This window comes from Chlamydotis macqueenii, chromosome 1 (assembly GCF_036417535.1).
Source record: "Chlamydotis macqueenii isolate bChlMac1 chromosome 1, bChlMac1.mat, whole genome shotgun sequence".
In the NCBI taxonomy this organism is placed as follows: Eukaryota; Metazoa; Chordata; class Aves; order Otidiformes; family Otididae; genus Chlamydotis; species Chlamydotis macqueenii.
In genome coordinates, this window is record NC_141556.1 from 2,159,978 (window position 1) to 2,177,594 (window position 17,617).

Below are 17,617 nucleotides of genomic sequence, written 5' to 3' on the forward strand. Positions count from 1 at the left end.
CTGTATGTCACTCAGGATGTCAAGGTTCGCATCTCTCCCAGGTGTGGGAGCTGGTCATAGGCAGGATGGTGAACAGGTCTACTCATGGTGTCCTGATTTATGGACACAAAGTCAGAGCTAAGGAAAGAGACTGGCACTTAATGTAGCCCTCAGAGGTAGTTTTTGGAGGGTCAGACCCCCAAACTGTCATCCTGAGAGAGTGGACATGTCTGTGACAAGTCTATTTATCAGCTCAGCAACTGAGGAGGGACATTTTGCTCCTCAGAGAGTGAAGAAGCTGTGACAAGGCTGTTCCCCTGCAAGAAACTGCTCTGCTCTTGTGAAGTGGTGGTTGTGTCTCCGAAATAGTGATGCTGTCCATAGTTCAGAGAGAGGAGGGCTGAAGCCACCTTCTAATGGGTAATTGTTGTCCACTTGAAAAGGACTCCTTTTACACCAACTCTCTTCAGTTCAGGGTGACTGTCCCTTGCTGCCAGAGCCTTAGCAACCACACATCAATCACCATTCCCCAAACTTTGACAATCTTTTGCAGTTTATCTAACCATCACCATAGGACTCTGATCAAATTCTGGCTTAATAGACCCTCCTGCTTCCCTGGTTCTGGAAGGTCTCTAATGGAGACAGGATGGGGCTCAGTCAATTTTAGGGACAAAAGGGAGAATAAAGATCCTGTAGTTTGGCTCTGGGATTCGTGCAGTTACTCCTGTGTTGATCAAGGGAGAGTTAGAAAGAAAGTTAAGCTGCAATCATGTGGAACAAACCCAAGCCAGTGATCCACCCTGCTCCTAATTTATCTCGTGCTCCACCTTATATTTTATTAAGGTATTCTTTGGAAAACGTATTACACATTCCTTCAGCTTGGAAAGTGTTTTGAGGCCTCTTCATGAAGCAGATTAAGAATTCATTCATCTCTGGAGCGAGTCCCCTTTGAAAGCAGCTTCCCCAGAGACAAATCGGCCTTAATCATTTAATACTGCATGACTCAAAGGCAGAACCATCATGTAGGTTTTCTAAAACTCATTTTCGAACAAGCTATTTCAGCCAGGAAGGAAGTTAACAAAACACTGGGCAGAAGTTCAGCATTTTCTGTGCATTTTCCACAAGCATTCGGGGAGTTATTTTCGCATTACCTGCTATGAGCCAGCTCGGGCGTTTTAAGATTGCAGCCTGCTTTGGGGCGAGCTGGTTAATGTGGAAATGTTCTTCCTCCCTTAATTCACAGGGGGCATTTTTGTGCCCCGGCAAATAGCTGCCAAAATTACTTTTTTGTTGTTGTTGGTTTGTAGGATCTCAACAAAACTATCACAAAACTATCACACAAGCTCAACCCGGAGTGGTGTGTCCAGTGCAAGGATGGCATTGACAAAGTGGATTGAATCTGGTGGAGACCCTCAAGAAGGAGCAGGGGGGCATCTACGTGTTGTCTTCCACTGCCTACATGAATGTACAATGTAGAGGGGATGGATCCAGGCTCTTGGAGGCACACAGTGAAAGCACAAGTTATAGAATCATAGAATAGTTAGGGTTGGAAGGGACCTTCAAAGGTCATCTAGTCCAACCCCTCTGCAAGGAGCAGGGACATCTCCAACCACATCAGGTTGCTCAGAGCCCTGGCCAACCTGGCCTTGAATGTTTCCAGGGATGGGGCATCCACCACCTCTCCACCTCTCCACCTGGGCCAGTGCTCCACCACCCTCAGTGTAAAAAAATTTTCCTAATATCTAATCTGAATTTGCCTCCCTCTGTTTTGAAACCATTACCCCTTGTCCTATCACAACAGGCCCTGCTAAAGAGTTTCTCCCCATCTTTCCTGCAGCCCCCTTTGGGCACTGGGAGGCCGCTCTAAGGTCTCCCTGGAGCCTCCTCTTCTCCTGGCTGAACAGCCCCAACTCTCTCAGCCTGTCCTCATGGCAGAGGTGCTCCAGCCCTCTCATCATCTTCATGGCCTCCTCTGGACCCTCTCCAACTGGTCCATGTCCTTCTTAAGTTGAAACAAGGGAAAATTCTATTAGACAGAAGGAAAAACTTCTTCACCCTGGGTGTGGCCAGGTGCCCAAGCAGGGACACAGAGAAGTGCACATGAGGCCCTGAGCCTCAAATCCTGAAGATTTCATTGGCAATGGGATCTCGATCCAGGCACATGGATGGCACTGTACACAACACCATGGATCGAAACTAGGATTTAAAGCCCTCTTCAATGAAAGGCGTTTGCACCCCATCATCTGGGAACCTTGCTGAGCACTCCATGCTGGGTGGGCTATGCTCATCCACAAGTAACAACATGAGGCCTATAAAATCACTAAGAGCCCAGATAGCTGAAAAGACATATAAATATTTTTTCCCATTTATGCCTCTACCTTGTAAGATCACTGACTCATTTAAATAACTGTCCATCTGCTCACTGGTAACTATAAAATCCTAAAAACCTTTTACCCCATCTGCCCCAGAAAGTAACAATCTGGAATGTCCTTACTCTTTCTCCCTTGGGTCCCAGAAGTCCCCGATCACCCTGAACACAGGAAAGAAAAAAAAAAAAAAAAGAGAGTCAGTTATTCCCTTTTTACTCACTCTTGTGTTGCTCAGTCCACTGATTCACACTCCGAGGCACTGAGATCTATCACAGCTGGAAGTCAGTTCCTCTGGGCACTCTGCGAAATGATTGGCTTACCACAAGAGATTGTGTACAACTAGAATTTATTGCACTGACAAAAAATAATGACCCAGAGGACTGGAGTGGTTTGCCTGACTCCATGCTCAGCACGTCCATGATGTGGAACTATTTCTGGATTTCAACATCCCAACGGGAGGTAGCAGCTCCATGCTGCAGGGATGTGTCTACACTACAGATTCCCAAATTTCAACCTCAAATCTGGCATGCTTTACTGAGACTCTATGATACAGTAAGCTGTTCCTGGAAGTTTTTTTTTATAATGGGCATGGGACATGGTGCTGAAAGGCAGGACTCATTCCTGATGGCATCTCATAACCTTCTCCAGTGCTCAAGACTGATATGGTGACAGCAGGAGAAGGGGGAGGCTGCAAGGACCAGGAAGGGACAGGAGAGCAGAGACAGGCTTTAAAACTGCACTTGAGGTGCTTCTGAGTGGCAGAGCTGTACATGGATCCCTCCCCTGGTGCCCCATTGCACATCCCTGGCATCTGGGACAAAATCTGCTCTTCTCAGTACTACACTTTTCCCAAGGTTGCTAGCCCTCTTCCCCCAACCCCATACATATGGGAGGCAACCATAGCATACCAAGGGTCTCTTTCTGTCCCAACTCCCAAATTCTATTCCAAAAAGAACTGGGCATGCATAAAGACAGCATGCACCCTTGTCTCAGCCCAGCCATTGCAGGAGGTTGCTCATGCCACTTCACACACTGATTGAGGTCCCCTCCCAGTCCACCCCCAGGAGATGCTGGGATTATCCCCACTGTTTTAACAGGGGCATCGGCAGCGTGGGCTGCTGCAGAGAAAGGCTCCTCACAACGATGCCTTCCTCCACAGGCACTGTGTAGATAAGATGACTGTTGCTTACTCTTTCACCTTTCACACCCGGGAAGCCTTTTAGACCCTGCAGGAACATAAAACAACACGTGAATATAAATATCAGCAGGGAAAGAGCATTCTCTACTTGAAGGCAGAGATGCTTCCAAGGACGGGGTCCACCTTGGAGAAGCTGCTGGTGGGACCAGCACAGGAGCCTCTACTCTCCTTTCGTTCCCCTCAAGAGCAATTTGAGGAGAAGCAGATCACAGTGGTGCAAAGAGAAAATTTAGTCTCAAGCTTCTGCCCACCACTGGGTCTCAGGCACAACTCAAGATCTCTTGGCAGATACATAAATTTAGCCAATTTCCCCCATTTTGCAAGCCACATACTATGCTTTTGGTACCCTTAACATTAACAAGATGCAGATCCCACCTCTCATAGGGAAAGGGTTGCTCCTAGAGGGCTCCTCCTAGATGGAGGTGATGAGCATCCCCAGATGTCCCCCAGAGCAGGTCAGAGCCCCTGGAAACAAAGCCAGGGAACCACACCAGGAGAACTGAAAAGCCATGGTGGTCACCCCAGGTGTAACCCATTTGCAAAACTGGGGACCGGTGACTTCCCATGAATATGCGGAGAGGTGGTACCTTCAACCTGCAGAACTGGCAGCTCATCACAGGGGTGGTGTCGTGGTTTTGTTAGTGAGGGGGGCCTAAGGTGGCAGCTTCTGTAGGAAACTGCTAGAAGTCGCTCCCCTTTGTTCAGTGGACTCGGCCGGGCCTAGGGCGGACCTGCTGCTAGCCAAGGCCGAGCCGATTGGTAGCAGAATGTTCCGTGATAACGCCTCTGCGATAATGTATTTAAGAGGGGGAAAACAGAAAAAAAAAAGAAAAAAAAAGAGAGAGAAGAGAAGATGTGAAGAAGCTGAGCGGGGGCAGAGGCGCAGAGGGGGAGGCGCAGGCCTCATGGGCCTTGCAGGCCTCACCCTCTGGCCTCTCGCCAGGCAGCCGACTGGGCCCGACTTGGTCCAGCCCGGCTGCAAGAAGTGGAAAGGAGATGAGAAGTGAATAAGATGTAAAAAAAAGATCCTGAGAGACATCTACCAGCCTGTGGTGAGGAATGGCTGCAGACGCCAAGGTCAGTTCAGAAGGAGGGGGAGGAGTAATGCGGCTCCTGGCCAAGATTCCCCTGCAGCCTGTGGTGACGACCATGGTGGAGCAGGTTGTCCCCCTGCAGCCCATGGAGGTCCACTGAGGAGCAGAGATCCCCCTGCAGCCCATGGAGGACCACGGAGGGGCAGAGATCCACTTGGAGCCCGTGAAGGATCCCGTACTGGGGGAGGTGGATGCCTGAAGGCAGCTGTGGCCCGTGGAGGGCCCGCTGGGACAGCTGTTCTGGAGAGACTGCACCCGTGGAAGAGATGACCCACGCCGGAGCAGTTCCATGAAGGACTGTGGCCAGTGGGAGGGACCCCACGCTGGAGCAGGGGAGGAATGTGAGGAGTTCTTCCCCCGACCATGAAGCAGCGGCGTGAAAAAACGTGTGATGAACTGACCACAACCCCCATTCCCTCTTCCCCCCTGTGCCGCTCGGCTGGGGGGGGAAGGTAGTAGAGATAATGTTAAGCTTGGGAAGAGGGAGGGGTGGATGGAGGTTATCTTGTTTTCTGTCTCATTATCCTGCTGTTTGTAGTAATAAATGAATAGTTTTCCCCTAGTCGAGTCTGTTTTGCCTGTGATGGTAAGTTTAAGGATTTCTCCCTGTCCTTATCCCAAACCTTGAGCTGTTTTTCCTTATATTTTCTCTCCCTGTTCTCTCGGAAGGTGGGGGGACAGACCAAGACCCTGAAATTCATGTAGACAAGAAAATATGACAAAGAGGAACAGAGAGACGGAGTGATATTTCAGGAGACTTCAAAAGCTGAGTCAGCCAAATGGACAAGAGCATAAAGCAATTGTCCTCTGCATGACACCTTCTGTCTCACAGCTGCCTGTAGAGCTTACAGTCACTTATCGCAACACAACATCAGAATTAAGGTTCCCAGAGTTTCTATTTCCCACTGAAAGTATCAACCCGTTTTATTTTTTTTTCTTGCTTATGGGGTTTTGCCAGGCCCGCTATTGTCCGTGCCGTAAAGTCAGCTGTCCGTGCTATTTTAACACTCACCATCGTGCCAGTGGGGCCCCGGATTCCCACGATGCCCTCGTCACCCTGTTAGGATGGAGAGAGGTAGCGATGGCCATCAGCAAAGAAAAATGTAACATACACAGTCCCAACTCAGCAAACCATCCCACTGGGGACAACAGGAACGAAGCATGCAGAAGCCCAGATCCTCACAGGAGTTGTCCAACCTCTTCACCTACACCTCCATCAGGACTAGGTGCCTTAATGCTCCTATGGATCTGGATCAAAAGCCTAAAGGACTTGAGATCACCCACATGTCACTGCAGGTAGACACTGCAGTGTTCAGAGAATAATGCTTTGGCCAGATTGAAGCTGATGACCTGGTTTGTCCCTCCCCAGTGTTTACTTACATTTAACAAAGGCATGTGCAACAAGTGACAGAGGTCTGACACCTTCCTGGAACAGAGAGATTTCTTCCCCCTGATTAGAGGGCTCAGGCACTTTTCTGCGCATTCATAACTCATCGTTGAACATGATTTCAGCAGGACTCACCACAACAAACAAGGCAGAATTCACCTGGAACTCATACCATGGACTTTCAGAAGACAGAGGCCACCAGTCAACAGTAACTTGTGCCTTTGAAGACCAATGTGAGACTTATCTTCATGCCCAGCTGTGGTCTCCAGATGCTGCAGACCTTGTCCTAAACCTTCCTTTAATGTGCTCTTGGCTTCTTATAAACCTTGCTGTGAGGCATAGCTGTGCTGGTGGGTCTACAAAGTCCTTTTATGACATCCCTAGGTAGATCCTACAAGACTCACCTGTCTTTAAGATGCCTAAACTTAGGCATCATCCTGTGAGGCCAAATTTAGATCCCTCATATAAAGCCAATGTAATCTGAGATCTTGTGATTCACTTTAGATTTATGCTGGAGTCAGAAGAGCAGAAACATTATTTCATCATTTTCTTCAGATAATGAAGCTTGAGCGAGGTTTACCCCAGACCTTTCACAGCTGTTGACATTCTCATTAAGTGTTTTGTCTCAGGGGCCTCATTGAACAGTTCTGCTGGCAGATGGGGAGTTTGTCTAAATGGATTGCAGCATAAAATCAGTTTATTTGTGGAACAGCCACAGAAGCAGCAAATTGAAACATGGTCTCTAATTACAACTCAGGAGGGTCTCCCTGGGGTCTTTGCCAGGAGGAGACCAAAACTTCTCAGCAGCATGAGGAAAAATGAATGTTGCTGCCCCAAGGATGATGGGGCCTGGTTTCCCTCTGTCAGGACAACAGGAGGGAAACAGGGGAACGAGGATAAAAAAAAAAACTGAAGGCAGACTTCTGAAGGAATGATCTTGTAGGTAGCATCCCCAAAGCATATAAAACCCAAGTGGTTCCTCACCGAGCTGCTAGGAGTACAATATGCAGATGTAGGAGCGTAGACATTGCCTTCAACTCTCCCATCTAGCCAGTGAAAGTGCAGCCAACACAGCCAGTGGGGCAGGATTCACTTGGCCATGCAGTTGACCAGTGCAATCCATAACGCTTGAGGGTGTCTAATTATGGAGGGCATGCTAATTGCGACCTGTGGACAGATTTTGGTCAGTGCCAGCTCCAGCTGGTCATAGCAGTGCCCATCACCTCCAAACTGGGCTGATGAAAAATTAAGGAGGGTTCTGAAATCAGCTCTTTAGCCACCTTCTAAGATGGGTGAGTGGGAAGTGATGGTATAAAGCTGCCTCCAAAAGAGGATAGACTGCAAGAAGCCAAGCCAGGACTTGCAGGGACCTACCCGAGGGCCAGGCAGTCCGCGGGGACCTCTTGGGCCGGTTGCTCCGATGCCGATTTCTCCCTGGGAAACAGAGAATCCCAGAGGTCTCATTCAGAGTGAGGACTCCACATTGCACAAATGATGATTAGTTTGGCCATGACTTAAAAGTCACAGAAAGAGTCAGAAGACTCACTTCCATTGACTTTCTGCTGTTCTTTCTGGAGGATGCTCCAGCAACCATGGGGAAGAAGGGCATGAGGGGGAAAGAGGGATGAAGTTGTTGGATGGGGTCAGGGGTAAGGAGCCAGGGGAGGGCAGTGGGCTGTCCAATTGCTACTCCAGGATCTCAGCTACTTGTGACCTGTCTGGAAGGTTTGCACTGACCTTGTTGCCTTTGGGTCCGGGTGTGCCAGGAATCCCCTATAGGGTGAGGAAAACAAAATAGAAGGGAGGACTTTGCTTAGGACATCCTCAATGCTCTCCCATCCCAGTGCTCTGAGAGGGTGAAAGCACACCCAGCCCAAGTACTGGGCCCTCACCCTCTCTCCCCAGCCATCCCTCAGCTGCTCAAAAGACATTGGGGTGATGTACAAAAGTCACCTCTTTTCCTGGGTATCCTGGTGGTCCTGAGGGCCCAGCAAATCCATTCCGTCCTCTCTTCCCACGCTCTCCCTTGAAAAGAAAATCCTTTAAGGAGGAGAACACCCTGACAAAAATGTCCTGCGTTCCTCCATCCAGCCAGAAAGCAGGAGCTGGTGGCCCTAGGTGTCTCCTGCACTGACTGCAAGCAGGAGGAGTAGCCATTGGGATGCTCCCCCCCCTTGTCACTGAGGAGAAGGGACTCCAGCTACACCGAGACCCTGAGTTAAGGCACATTGCTGTGCCCCACCCCACCTCCAGCTCAGCCTCCATGTCCCCACAATGAGATGCATTGTTCCCTCTGTTCCCAGAGGCTAATAACCCCCAAATCCCTTGTTCACATCCCTTGTGCTATCGCCACCCCTTTTGTTCCTAGTCACCTCATCAAGTCACATCACTAAATTTCAAAGGAGAACAGCAGGTGCCTACCTTGCTTGGAGCTCTGCTGCTTTTTTTTTTTAAACTTGAAGGACATTTCCCTGGCTTGTTTTTCCCCAACTATATCAGCTGGTCTAATAAAAGCTGTTACCTCTCCTTTTGCAACTGCAAGTTGTTCCTGCTTCTCTTCACTGACTCTGTATAGGCTCAGGGTCTGAAGACCTGCGTAGGTGGGCTTAACCCACAGTGGACACCCGGTGTACACAGTCTCAATAAGACCACTGTTGGTCTCACCTTGAGGTGGCTAACACAATACATGCAGTCCACTTCACTGCACCTACCTTCTGTCCTGGCATCCCGGGCAGACCTGGAGCCCCTCTGTCCCCTTGTGACCCAGGAGTGCCGGCGTTGCCACGAATGCCCTGGATTCCCTGAGCTCCTGGAGGTCCTGGGGCCCCTGGTTCACCCTGTTGAGTGAACCATAAGGGATTTGGATCTTAGGTGGGATTAACTGCCTTCCTCATTCCTCCCCTTGTCCCTTCCCTCAAGGTCCTGGAGAAAGCCTGGGGTGTCTCCTTGAATTCGCATGATGAAACGCATCTTTGCTGAGGCCACAATTCCCTCGATTTTTTCACAGTCATATTTATCCTCTGGACCTCATCTCCTTTGAAATAATCCTTTGGAGGACACAGAGCACCTCCTCTGTCTCATACTCATTTGATGGTGTCCCTGTCTTCCCAGGCTGGGACTGGCTTTGGTGCTTCATCTTTGCAGTCCCAGCCAACTCTGTGCTCCACATTCAGTGGTGGAAAGATCAGCAAGGACTACAAAGAACAAGACCCAGAAAAAACAAGTGAGGTCCTATCTAGAAGACAAGAAAGGCTTACCTTAAATCCAGGTGGCCCAGCCTGACCAACAGGGCCTCTGAACCCAATTCCCGGTTCTCCCTGTGAAGAGAAGAAAGTCAGAAGAAATCAAGATCACTCCTTCCACTGTGGGCCCATCAAAATGAGAGCTTGCTTCACACTGCTCCTTGGAAGTCCCTCAGATATGATCCTACATTGAGGGTTTCTACAGAGTCCTCATTGACCATCACATCTCCTCTAGATGGTGGGAAGTCTTATCTGACCTGGAGAGATGAAGCTGCTGAGAGCATTTGAACAGCTTTAGAAGAGAGGGAGTTGAGTTGCAGGAATATTACTGGAGATGGTGTCAGATGACTGTGGGCAAGACTCATTCATTCTGACATTCTCATTTATAAGGTAGGTGTCCCGTCTATGTGAGCCATCTGGGGTCCCTCCCTAGCCAACGGAGAGATGCTGGGTCTCCAGTGAGTGACTGGCCACACTGAGCCCATATCTTGGGAGGTTACCTGGACAGCTCTCCCTGAGATGAGGAGGTTAGGTATGGCAAAAGGAGGAAGGAGAGCAGGAAGCAAGCTCTCACAGTGTAAGAAGAGACACCTCTGACTGTGGTACCAACGCTGTTCTTTACCTTTTGACCATTTTCACCTCTGTCTCCTTTGATGCCCTACGAAATAAAGAGAGAGTTACCAAGCCCGTGCAAGAGGTCAGGTGAAACACCACCTCAGTGAAAACCTGAGCAAGAGCAAGGGTTTCCAGTTGTGCTCATAGCCCACAGCAGCATGGAGCAACTGGCTCCTCTGACCCCCACCTCTTTTCCCCAGAGGAGGTGGGCAGTGGTTGTGTGACTGGGGAAGAGCTTAATGCCCTAACACAGAGCCATGCTGCTCCAGGGAAGGAGATGGAGTACTGGGCTGACCCAGTAGATTTTTACTTTCCTATGGCAATCTCCAGTCCTGGATTTGGGACATTTAGCCAGTAATGTTGTCCTGTTCCAGTTGCTGATACCAACTCCACAGCTCACCTTTTCTCCAGGTTCACCCATCTCCCCAGGTTGCCCCTGCAAGACAAAATCCAAAGATCTTCTAGCCACCTGCTGTCCCTCCTCACATCTGTGTTCCCAGGATGCTGCACCACACAGGTATTTAAACGCTGGCCCACGCAAAGTACCCCTTCCCCATTGGGCTATGCCTTTTAACAACCACCTTGCCTTGTCTGCATCTCTCCTAAATATCTGGGTCCCACCACCCCAGATCTGCCGTTTGGTCCCTATAAATCTTTGCTGCCAAAGTGTTCATGAAATGGTGTTTTGTGTGGCCCTTCTTCCAGCCCTGTCCTCATGCCAGGGCTGCCTTTCACTTATCTGTCACCTGGTTCAGTTCACTGATCCAGCAGAAAATGAACACCAGGAAAACCCCCTGAATTTTTAATTTTTGCATTTACTCCTGAGCTGGAAGGGAGAGAGCAGAAACATGCAGCCAGGTTCAGGAAATCCCAATTTACAGTGGCACGGTCTCCCACAGACCCTGAATGTCCTCTCCATCAGCATCTCCCCAGCTGCCTCTCCCTTTCCAGGCTCTCTTAGCACAGAGAGCCTTCTCCCGGTCTCAGAGGCTCAGTCCAGAAAAGTGCTATTGCTACCTTTTCTCCTTTGTCTCCGCGGACTCCTGGAGCTCCCATTTCTCCCTGGAAAACAACAGGAAACCCCTTCAATTGAAAACACATATTGCTACATTTTTCCTTCCCTCTTTGGACCGGGCAGGGGCTGCCCTTGCTCCTTAATCGGCTTTTGGCAAACATCTGTGGAGGAACCCCTCATTTCTACCACTTGCATTCCCAAACCAGATCGGAGATGTCCCTGACCCCATCCCTCCTGTCCTGTGCAATGGAAATGCAGAGAGAAAAAACATAAATCGCAGAGTAAGGGCCAGATATCAGCGGTAAGCTGAGGGCTTCCCTGCCTCAGGTTGCTGCAGATGTTAAAAGATGCCATGAGTTTAAAAGAGATCGGAGAAGTTCACAGAGGAGAGATTAAGGATCCTCAAAAACCAAACCCCATGTCTGGATTGGCTGTGAAAGGTTCAGGCCCGGGACCTCTACCCATTACCAATGGCCAGAACTGTTGATTACTACCCCTTGAACCCACTGGCCTGGCCAATTTTTATTCATGGTTCCTCAGCCTCCAAATAAGAGTGCCCTGAGAGATGGATCACCATCCTGGCACTGTTTGGTAACTTCATTAAGAGGTGAAACAAAAGCACGGACCTTTTGGCCATGGGAGGGTGGATCTGCTGGGCCAGTTTCCTCCTTCTGTAAGAAAAAAAAATGAACAAAACAGGGCTGGGATGCGGTGTGACAGGAGGAAGGACCAGCTGCATCCTTACTGCGCACAGCTGGGATAAGAGGAGTACAACATGAACGCTGTACCTTAATTCTCCTCGAGTGATGGGGGCCTGGGTATGCCTTGAATTGGAAAAGAAAAGAGGAAAGTGTGAGAGCAGTTGGAGAAACTTTTTGCCCTTGAGCCATGGAAAAGACATCTCTGAGGAGCGAGATGTCAGGCAGTAAGAGGGGAGGCTGGAGACACCTCACAGGGAAGCCGTGTGTTACCGGGGATGACAAGAACTCCATTGAAGGGCTCCTGGTTGGATATGGGGTGGCCTCCAGGCTCCTTCTGATCTGTTCCAGCCCAGACAGGATATCTAAGAGCTGGTGCTGCCCATTGCATGTTGGCTGCCAGGGTCCACGAACCAGGAAATGTCTAAGAACCAGGCTTTTGGCAATGGCACAGATGTCCCACCTTAACCCTTTGAGGGCTATGAGAGGAGCTGTGATCTCTCATGGTGGGAATGAGCTCAGCTCAGTGATGCTATTCCTCCTGGGAGTGCAGGGCGAGGGTCACTCACTGCTTTCAAAGTTTTATTTCCCCCGCTTCTGTTTTCTGAGCATCGTATTTATCTTGTCAGATATGGTGAGAACAATCTGCTCTGCCAAGAAAACCAACTTCTTCTGCAGCTCTTTCTTGCTTTATTTATTAATATTTATCGCTAACCTTTCACCTCCCCTCTACATTCACCATGACTTTGCACAAGTGCGCAATTGGGGTTCCCCTTGCATCCATGTGTTTGAAAACACCCTTGTATGGGGTCTTCACTCACCGCGGATCCAGACGGGGATTTCCGAGCTCCCGGGGCACCAGGGGAATGAACCTGTGATGGAGTCAATAAGGAAGGGTCACTGCTTCCTCCTGGATCATGCCAATGGCTCTGCTCTTGCACACAGGCCAGCCCGAAGTCGCTGCGGTGAAATGGGGTCTTTACCATGTGTCTCTCATGCTTGGCAGATCTCCTGGCTCTAACGTGCCTTGACAGTGCAGAGCCGTCATCTAAATCCACAATTTCCTGTGGGAAGGGAGACAGCATCATGCTGAGCACCTAATACCTTATGCATAAAAATGACAATATATATCATAGAATCATAGAATAGTTTGGGTTGGAAGGGACCTTCAAAGGTCATCCAGTCCAACCCCTCTGCAAGGAGCAGGGATGTCTCCAACCAGATCACGTTGCTCAGAGCCCCGTCCAACCTGGCCTGGAATGTTTCCAGGGATGGGGCATCCACCGCCTCTCTGGGCAACCTGGGACAGTGTGCCACCACCCTCAGTGTAAAAATTTTTTTTCTAATATCTAATCTGAATCTACCTCCCTCTATTTTGAAACCATTACCCCTTGTCCTATCACAACAGGCCCTGCTAAAGAGTCTCTCCCCATCTTTCCTGCAGCCCCCTTTGGGCACTGGGAGCCGCTCTCAGATCTCCCCGGAGCCTTCTCTTCTCGCTGAGCAGCCCCAGCTCTCTCAGCCTGGCTTCACAGGAGAGCTGCTCCAGCTCTCTTATCACCTTTGTGGCCTCCTCTGAACCTTCACCAACTGGTCCATGTCCTTCTTATGTTGGGAGCTCCAGAACTGGACGCAGTACTATATATTATTTAGCACTGTGCAATTAATTTACTGCTATTTCAAAGAAACAAAACCCACCCAAAATATTGCAACTTTGAACTTTAAATGCCTCCCTGCACCAGCCACGTCTGGGTAACACACCTACATTTAATGTACCCAGTATACCTTGGAACGGAATAACACACCTATTAATGCTTATTAATGTCTACACGTTAACCCGGCACTTGGTGATGTTTGCAGTGCTCATGATTTTGGTCAATATATATTTAAGGCACAGGCAGTAAAGCTTGTACAAATAGTTACTGGCCCGGATCACAAATTATCTGTTCTTTTCCATATTAGCACCGGTAAATTATCTGCTTGCTGTTGTAAAAATTGTAATATTCCTAGCTGGTGGATATGTCGGTGAACGGCAATTAATCCCTGAACCACCGAGCAGAAGCACTGCAGCGTAGCTTTGGTGAAGATTTTGATATGAAAGCAAAAAAGCAGTGAATGGGTTTATAACGAAAGTTAAGCACCTTCTCGAACCCAAACCCCAACCCTGAGACCTGCCAGGAGCACAGGAAGGAGAGGGAAAAATCAGGATGGGGTGCAGTTATTTAGCACTACTCCCATATTTTTTTTTTTGTTGCAGAAACAAAGATCTGGATTCATGTCATTTAATCACACCTCGAAGTATGTGTTGAGAGTTTTAGATCGTTAAAGTGAAGGGAAAGTAAATCCTAAATGGAGGACTTCCAAGAAATGCTGGTTAGTCATAGAATCATAGAATGGTTAGGGTTGGAAGGAACCTTCAAAGGTCATCCAGTCCAACCCCCCTGCAAGGAGCAGGGACATCTCCAACCGGATCAGGTTGCTCAGAGCCCCGTCCAACCTGGCCTGGAATGTTTCCAGGGATGGGGCATACACCACCTCTCTGGGCAACCTGTTCCACTGTTCCACCACCCTCAGTGTAAAAATTTTTTTCCTAATATCTAATCTGAATCTACCTCCCTCTATTTTGAAACCATTACCCCTTGTCCTGTCACAACAGGCCCTGTTGAAGAGTCTCTCCCCATCTTTCCTGTAGCCCCCCTGAGGTACTGGAAGACCGCTCTAAGGTCTCCCTGGAGCCTCCTCTTCTCCAGGCTGAGCAGCCCCATTATGCTGTCAGGTTTGGGATGATAGTCTTGTTTTGCTGGATTTTAACTAGACAGATGACAGTTTCATCTAGTGGCTAATGAACCCAGGAAGTTTCTGACTCACCTAAATACGTAAGGAAAAAAATTATTTTGATCTGATTAAAATGGAAATTATCTTCTGAAAGATAGTGAAGATGACAGAAGGAGGAATGGAAGAGAGGTCAGTGATGTGCTGGCACAGATTGCTCAGGGGAGCTGTGGAGTGCCCATCTCAGGTGGTTTTTGTGGAACAAGCTAGAGGAACATCTCCCAGGCTTATGTAGAAGTGATCTGGGTGGGTCAGATAGCACCATCAGATAAGACCATATGGACGTTCCTGTCCACCCTGCACTGGGTCACAGCTCATCTGCATGCAAACCAGCTGTAAAAAACCCTTCTGCTTTTTCGCACAGGTCCACATTCAATTCACAGACGCACGAATAGCATCACACGGCAGCAGCAAGCCGAGCCCATGGGTTGCCAAGACCTCACCGAGGTTTTGAAAGCGACCCTTATGGGTGCGATCTCATAAAGCTGCCATTTACTGGGGTGGTGGGAAATTGCAGGGGGTAATAATTCTCCTTCATTCTGCAATTCCTCCGCAATTTTAGCATTTTTCTTGCTCTGAGATGCCAGCAATAAGGCACCTCAAAGAAAAGTAGAGAGGCTGCTGCTTTCTAAAGGAATGATTTACTGATGGCAGATGGCAGCGTAAAAAGGAAAGGAAAAGAGAGAAGGGAGAAAAGGAGGAAAAGAACAGATAAAATTAGCACAGGAAAGAGAAAAATGGAAATAAAAGGGAGAATAAAATAAAAAAAGTAAAGAAAGAGCTACAGGAAATAGAGAAATAGAAAAGACCAAGAAGATATCAGGTAGGAAAATTAAGTGACAATGGGTTTATCTACATGGAGACAATCAGGGGTATTTATCTGAATTAACTCTGAAAATGAGTAAGCTTAGGTGGAGGAGATTTGGGAGATGGAGGAGGCAGGAACTGGCCAGTATGGTCCTGTAATGCCAAAGAAGTTTCTCATCCCTGGAAACAGTAACCGGCCACCGCTTCTTGCATGAGCACGTGTGCCTGGGCTCATCCTGCCTCTTGATATCAGTTAATTTGCTTCCCCCATTAACTCCTGCCAGCCAGAAATTGCACCTCTGAGAGGAAGCTCTTGAGCTATTACAGGTTGCTTCTCTCTAGGGCCCCATGAACCTTTTAACAAGTAAAATTCGCGATTACAGCTGCTGCTGACAGGAAAACAATCGGCTCCATTTCACTCCCTTCGCATCGCCCTCCGCTGAGTTCAGTTTGGCTGCGGGATGAGGGGATGCAGGAGCTGCAGGGAGAGAGGGGCTGCTCCTCTTTCCCTGTCTTTGAACCACGCTTTTCCCTCCTCCTGAGGATAAAAGGGATTTTACGCCAAATGCAACTGAGGAAAACACCCTGGGGTGCAGATCCCATCGTGCTGAGGAGGGGTTTGAAGTGCCCTAAAAAACTCATGGCACTTTTACAAATGCCCCTACCATCAGCCCATCTTTCAATCAACTCTTCATTTGATGGGGAATCCTCCGGGCTGGGATCCAGAAAAAGGTGTCCGGCAAAACTGGGTTGCAGGGTTTCACCAATAATTATTGCCAAACACCTATGTGCAGGATTGCTGTGGGATGGCACTGATATTGAACATCAAGGGTTCTTCAACATCAGCCCCAACAGGGCAGGAGATCATCTCCATAAACCCAAAATGCAGACTTTTCCCCTCCAGCCCCTCCCATGCTCTGCTCCTGATAACTCAGGCAGTGACAGACGGGGAATCGTGGCCTTGTCCCATCATCTACATCCTGCTCTTGGGGTTAATCAGCTTGAGCTCTAATTCCCCGTTTGAATTATAAGTCTTTGATTTCCTCCCTCCAGCTCTCCTCCTGCCTTTCACTGCAACATTAAATAGCTCTTCAATATTTGGTATCTCCTCCCTGCAAAAAAAAACTTCAACACAGAAGTCATCTCAGGCACCCTGAGTTTGGCTAAAAAATGTCCAGTCTTAGGTCTTTTGTGATGAAAGAGCCTGCGGTCACCAGCGAATCAGCTTTGTGGCTCTGCTTTTCCCACAGGGCTTAAAAAAAAAACCAACCCATTCTGGTTTCAACAGTACACAGAGATTGCTTTTGATCCTTGGGATGCAGAGATTAAATTAATTCTTTATGCTTTACGCAGTTCTTTCTGCCCAAACGTCACATTTGGCATGGACACATGGTCCCTTTTCCTTCCTGGTGGCATGGCCAGGGTGTCTGGGCACTTGGATGCACTTCACTCCCAGACACGGAACAAATACGGGTCACTCACAGATGCTGCGTCTGTGGTGGGTCTGATTTATTAGACTCCATCCAGGGGCACACGTGGAGCCATAAGGAGTCTGATCATGAGGAGTACCCAGCACAGCCGAAGTCCACAGCTTCAAATGGAGCCACAGATTCAGCTCCTACCCCCAAATTTCATGGTGTCCGGGTGCAGGTCCACAGGGACTGAGCTCTACCTGCTTTGGAGAGCAGGACACCAAAAAAGCTCCCACCTCAACCCACGTCATGCAGGCCAATTCCACAAGAAATGAGGGGGTTTGGGCTCCATCCTATGTGCTTCTAGGTCTCTAGGGCCTAATGACACCCAGCCAAGGGAAACGGCACATCCGAGAGAAGAAACAAAGCAGACGGATGCCCATGGCACGGGCCACCATCTCCAGAGCTGCAGCGTACACACATACACGCGTGTCTGGGATGGTTGCATGTCGCATGTGCGTGTCTTTGTGCTGGGAGCCCTCTCGTGGCTGCTGCCACAAAGGTTGTTACAGCTTCGTGATTCAGCGCGGTCTTAATCCGCAGAGCCAGCTGGGAGACGGCTAAAGCGACGGGAGCAGAAGCAAGCGTTCTGCAGACTACTCCAGTCAGAGGGAGATTTTCTCCCACATGCTCTCCCCACTTTGGGCTACCCCCCCTCCATTGCTATTCCTAGAAATATCCTTGCTAATACTTTTCCTCCACTAATTGTGCCTGTAGATGCCTGTAGATTTTTCAGTTCGTTTTTTAAGACTGTGGGCATCCTGTCTCCGAGTGTTTTCAAAAAGAGCATTGCCTCCATCACACAGGAGCACATCAGTATGAAAAGGTGTTAAAACAGCACTGGATAAATGCATTTTCCCTCTCTCCATCACAGGGGATGGTGTCACTCAACACGTGGTGTTGGGGTAG

The 17,617-nt window shown here is 48.9% G+C and overlaps 1 protein-coding gene across 1 annotated transcript in view; it reads right to left on the reverse strand.

Annotated features, from left to right (window-relative positions):
• The window catches only part of LOC147601959 (uncharacterized), a 99,077-nt gene that overhangs the window by 28,512 nt on the left and 52,948 nt on the right, over positions 1 to 17,617 (reverse strand). The window contains exons 51-64 of the mRNA XM_086744486.1: positions 12,419 to 12,661; positions 11,688 to 11,723; positions 11,526 to 11,570; positions 10,902 to 10,946; positions 10,285 to 10,320; positions 9,892 to 9,927; positions 9,285 to 9,344; positions 8,739 to 8,864; positions 7,981 to 8,052; positions 7,765 to 7,800; positions 7,402 to 7,461; positions 5,653 to 5,697; positions 3,539 to 3,574; positions 2,474 to 2,509 (exon numbers count right to left, since the gene is read on the reverse strand). Of these exons, the coding sequence (XP_086600612.1) occupies positions 2,474 to 2,509; positions 3,539 to 3,574; positions 5,653 to 5,697; positions 7,402 to 7,461; positions 7,765 to 7,800; positions 7,981 to 8,052; positions 8,739 to 8,864; positions 9,285 to 9,344; positions 9,892 to 9,927; positions 10,285 to 10,320; positions 10,902 to 10,946; positions 11,526 to 11,570; positions 11,688 to 11,723; positions 12,419 to 12,661 (912 nt within the window). The remainder of the gene's footprint in view (positions 1 to 2,473; positions 2,510 to 3,538; positions 3,575 to 5,652; positions 5,698 to 7,401; positions 7,462 to 7,764; positions 7,801 to 7,980; positions 8,053 to 8,738; positions 8,865 to 9,284; positions 9,345 to 9,891; positions 9,928 to 10,284; positions 10,321 to 10,901; positions 10,947 to 11,525; positions 11,571 to 11,687; positions 11,724 to 12,418; positions 12,662 to 17,617) is intronic.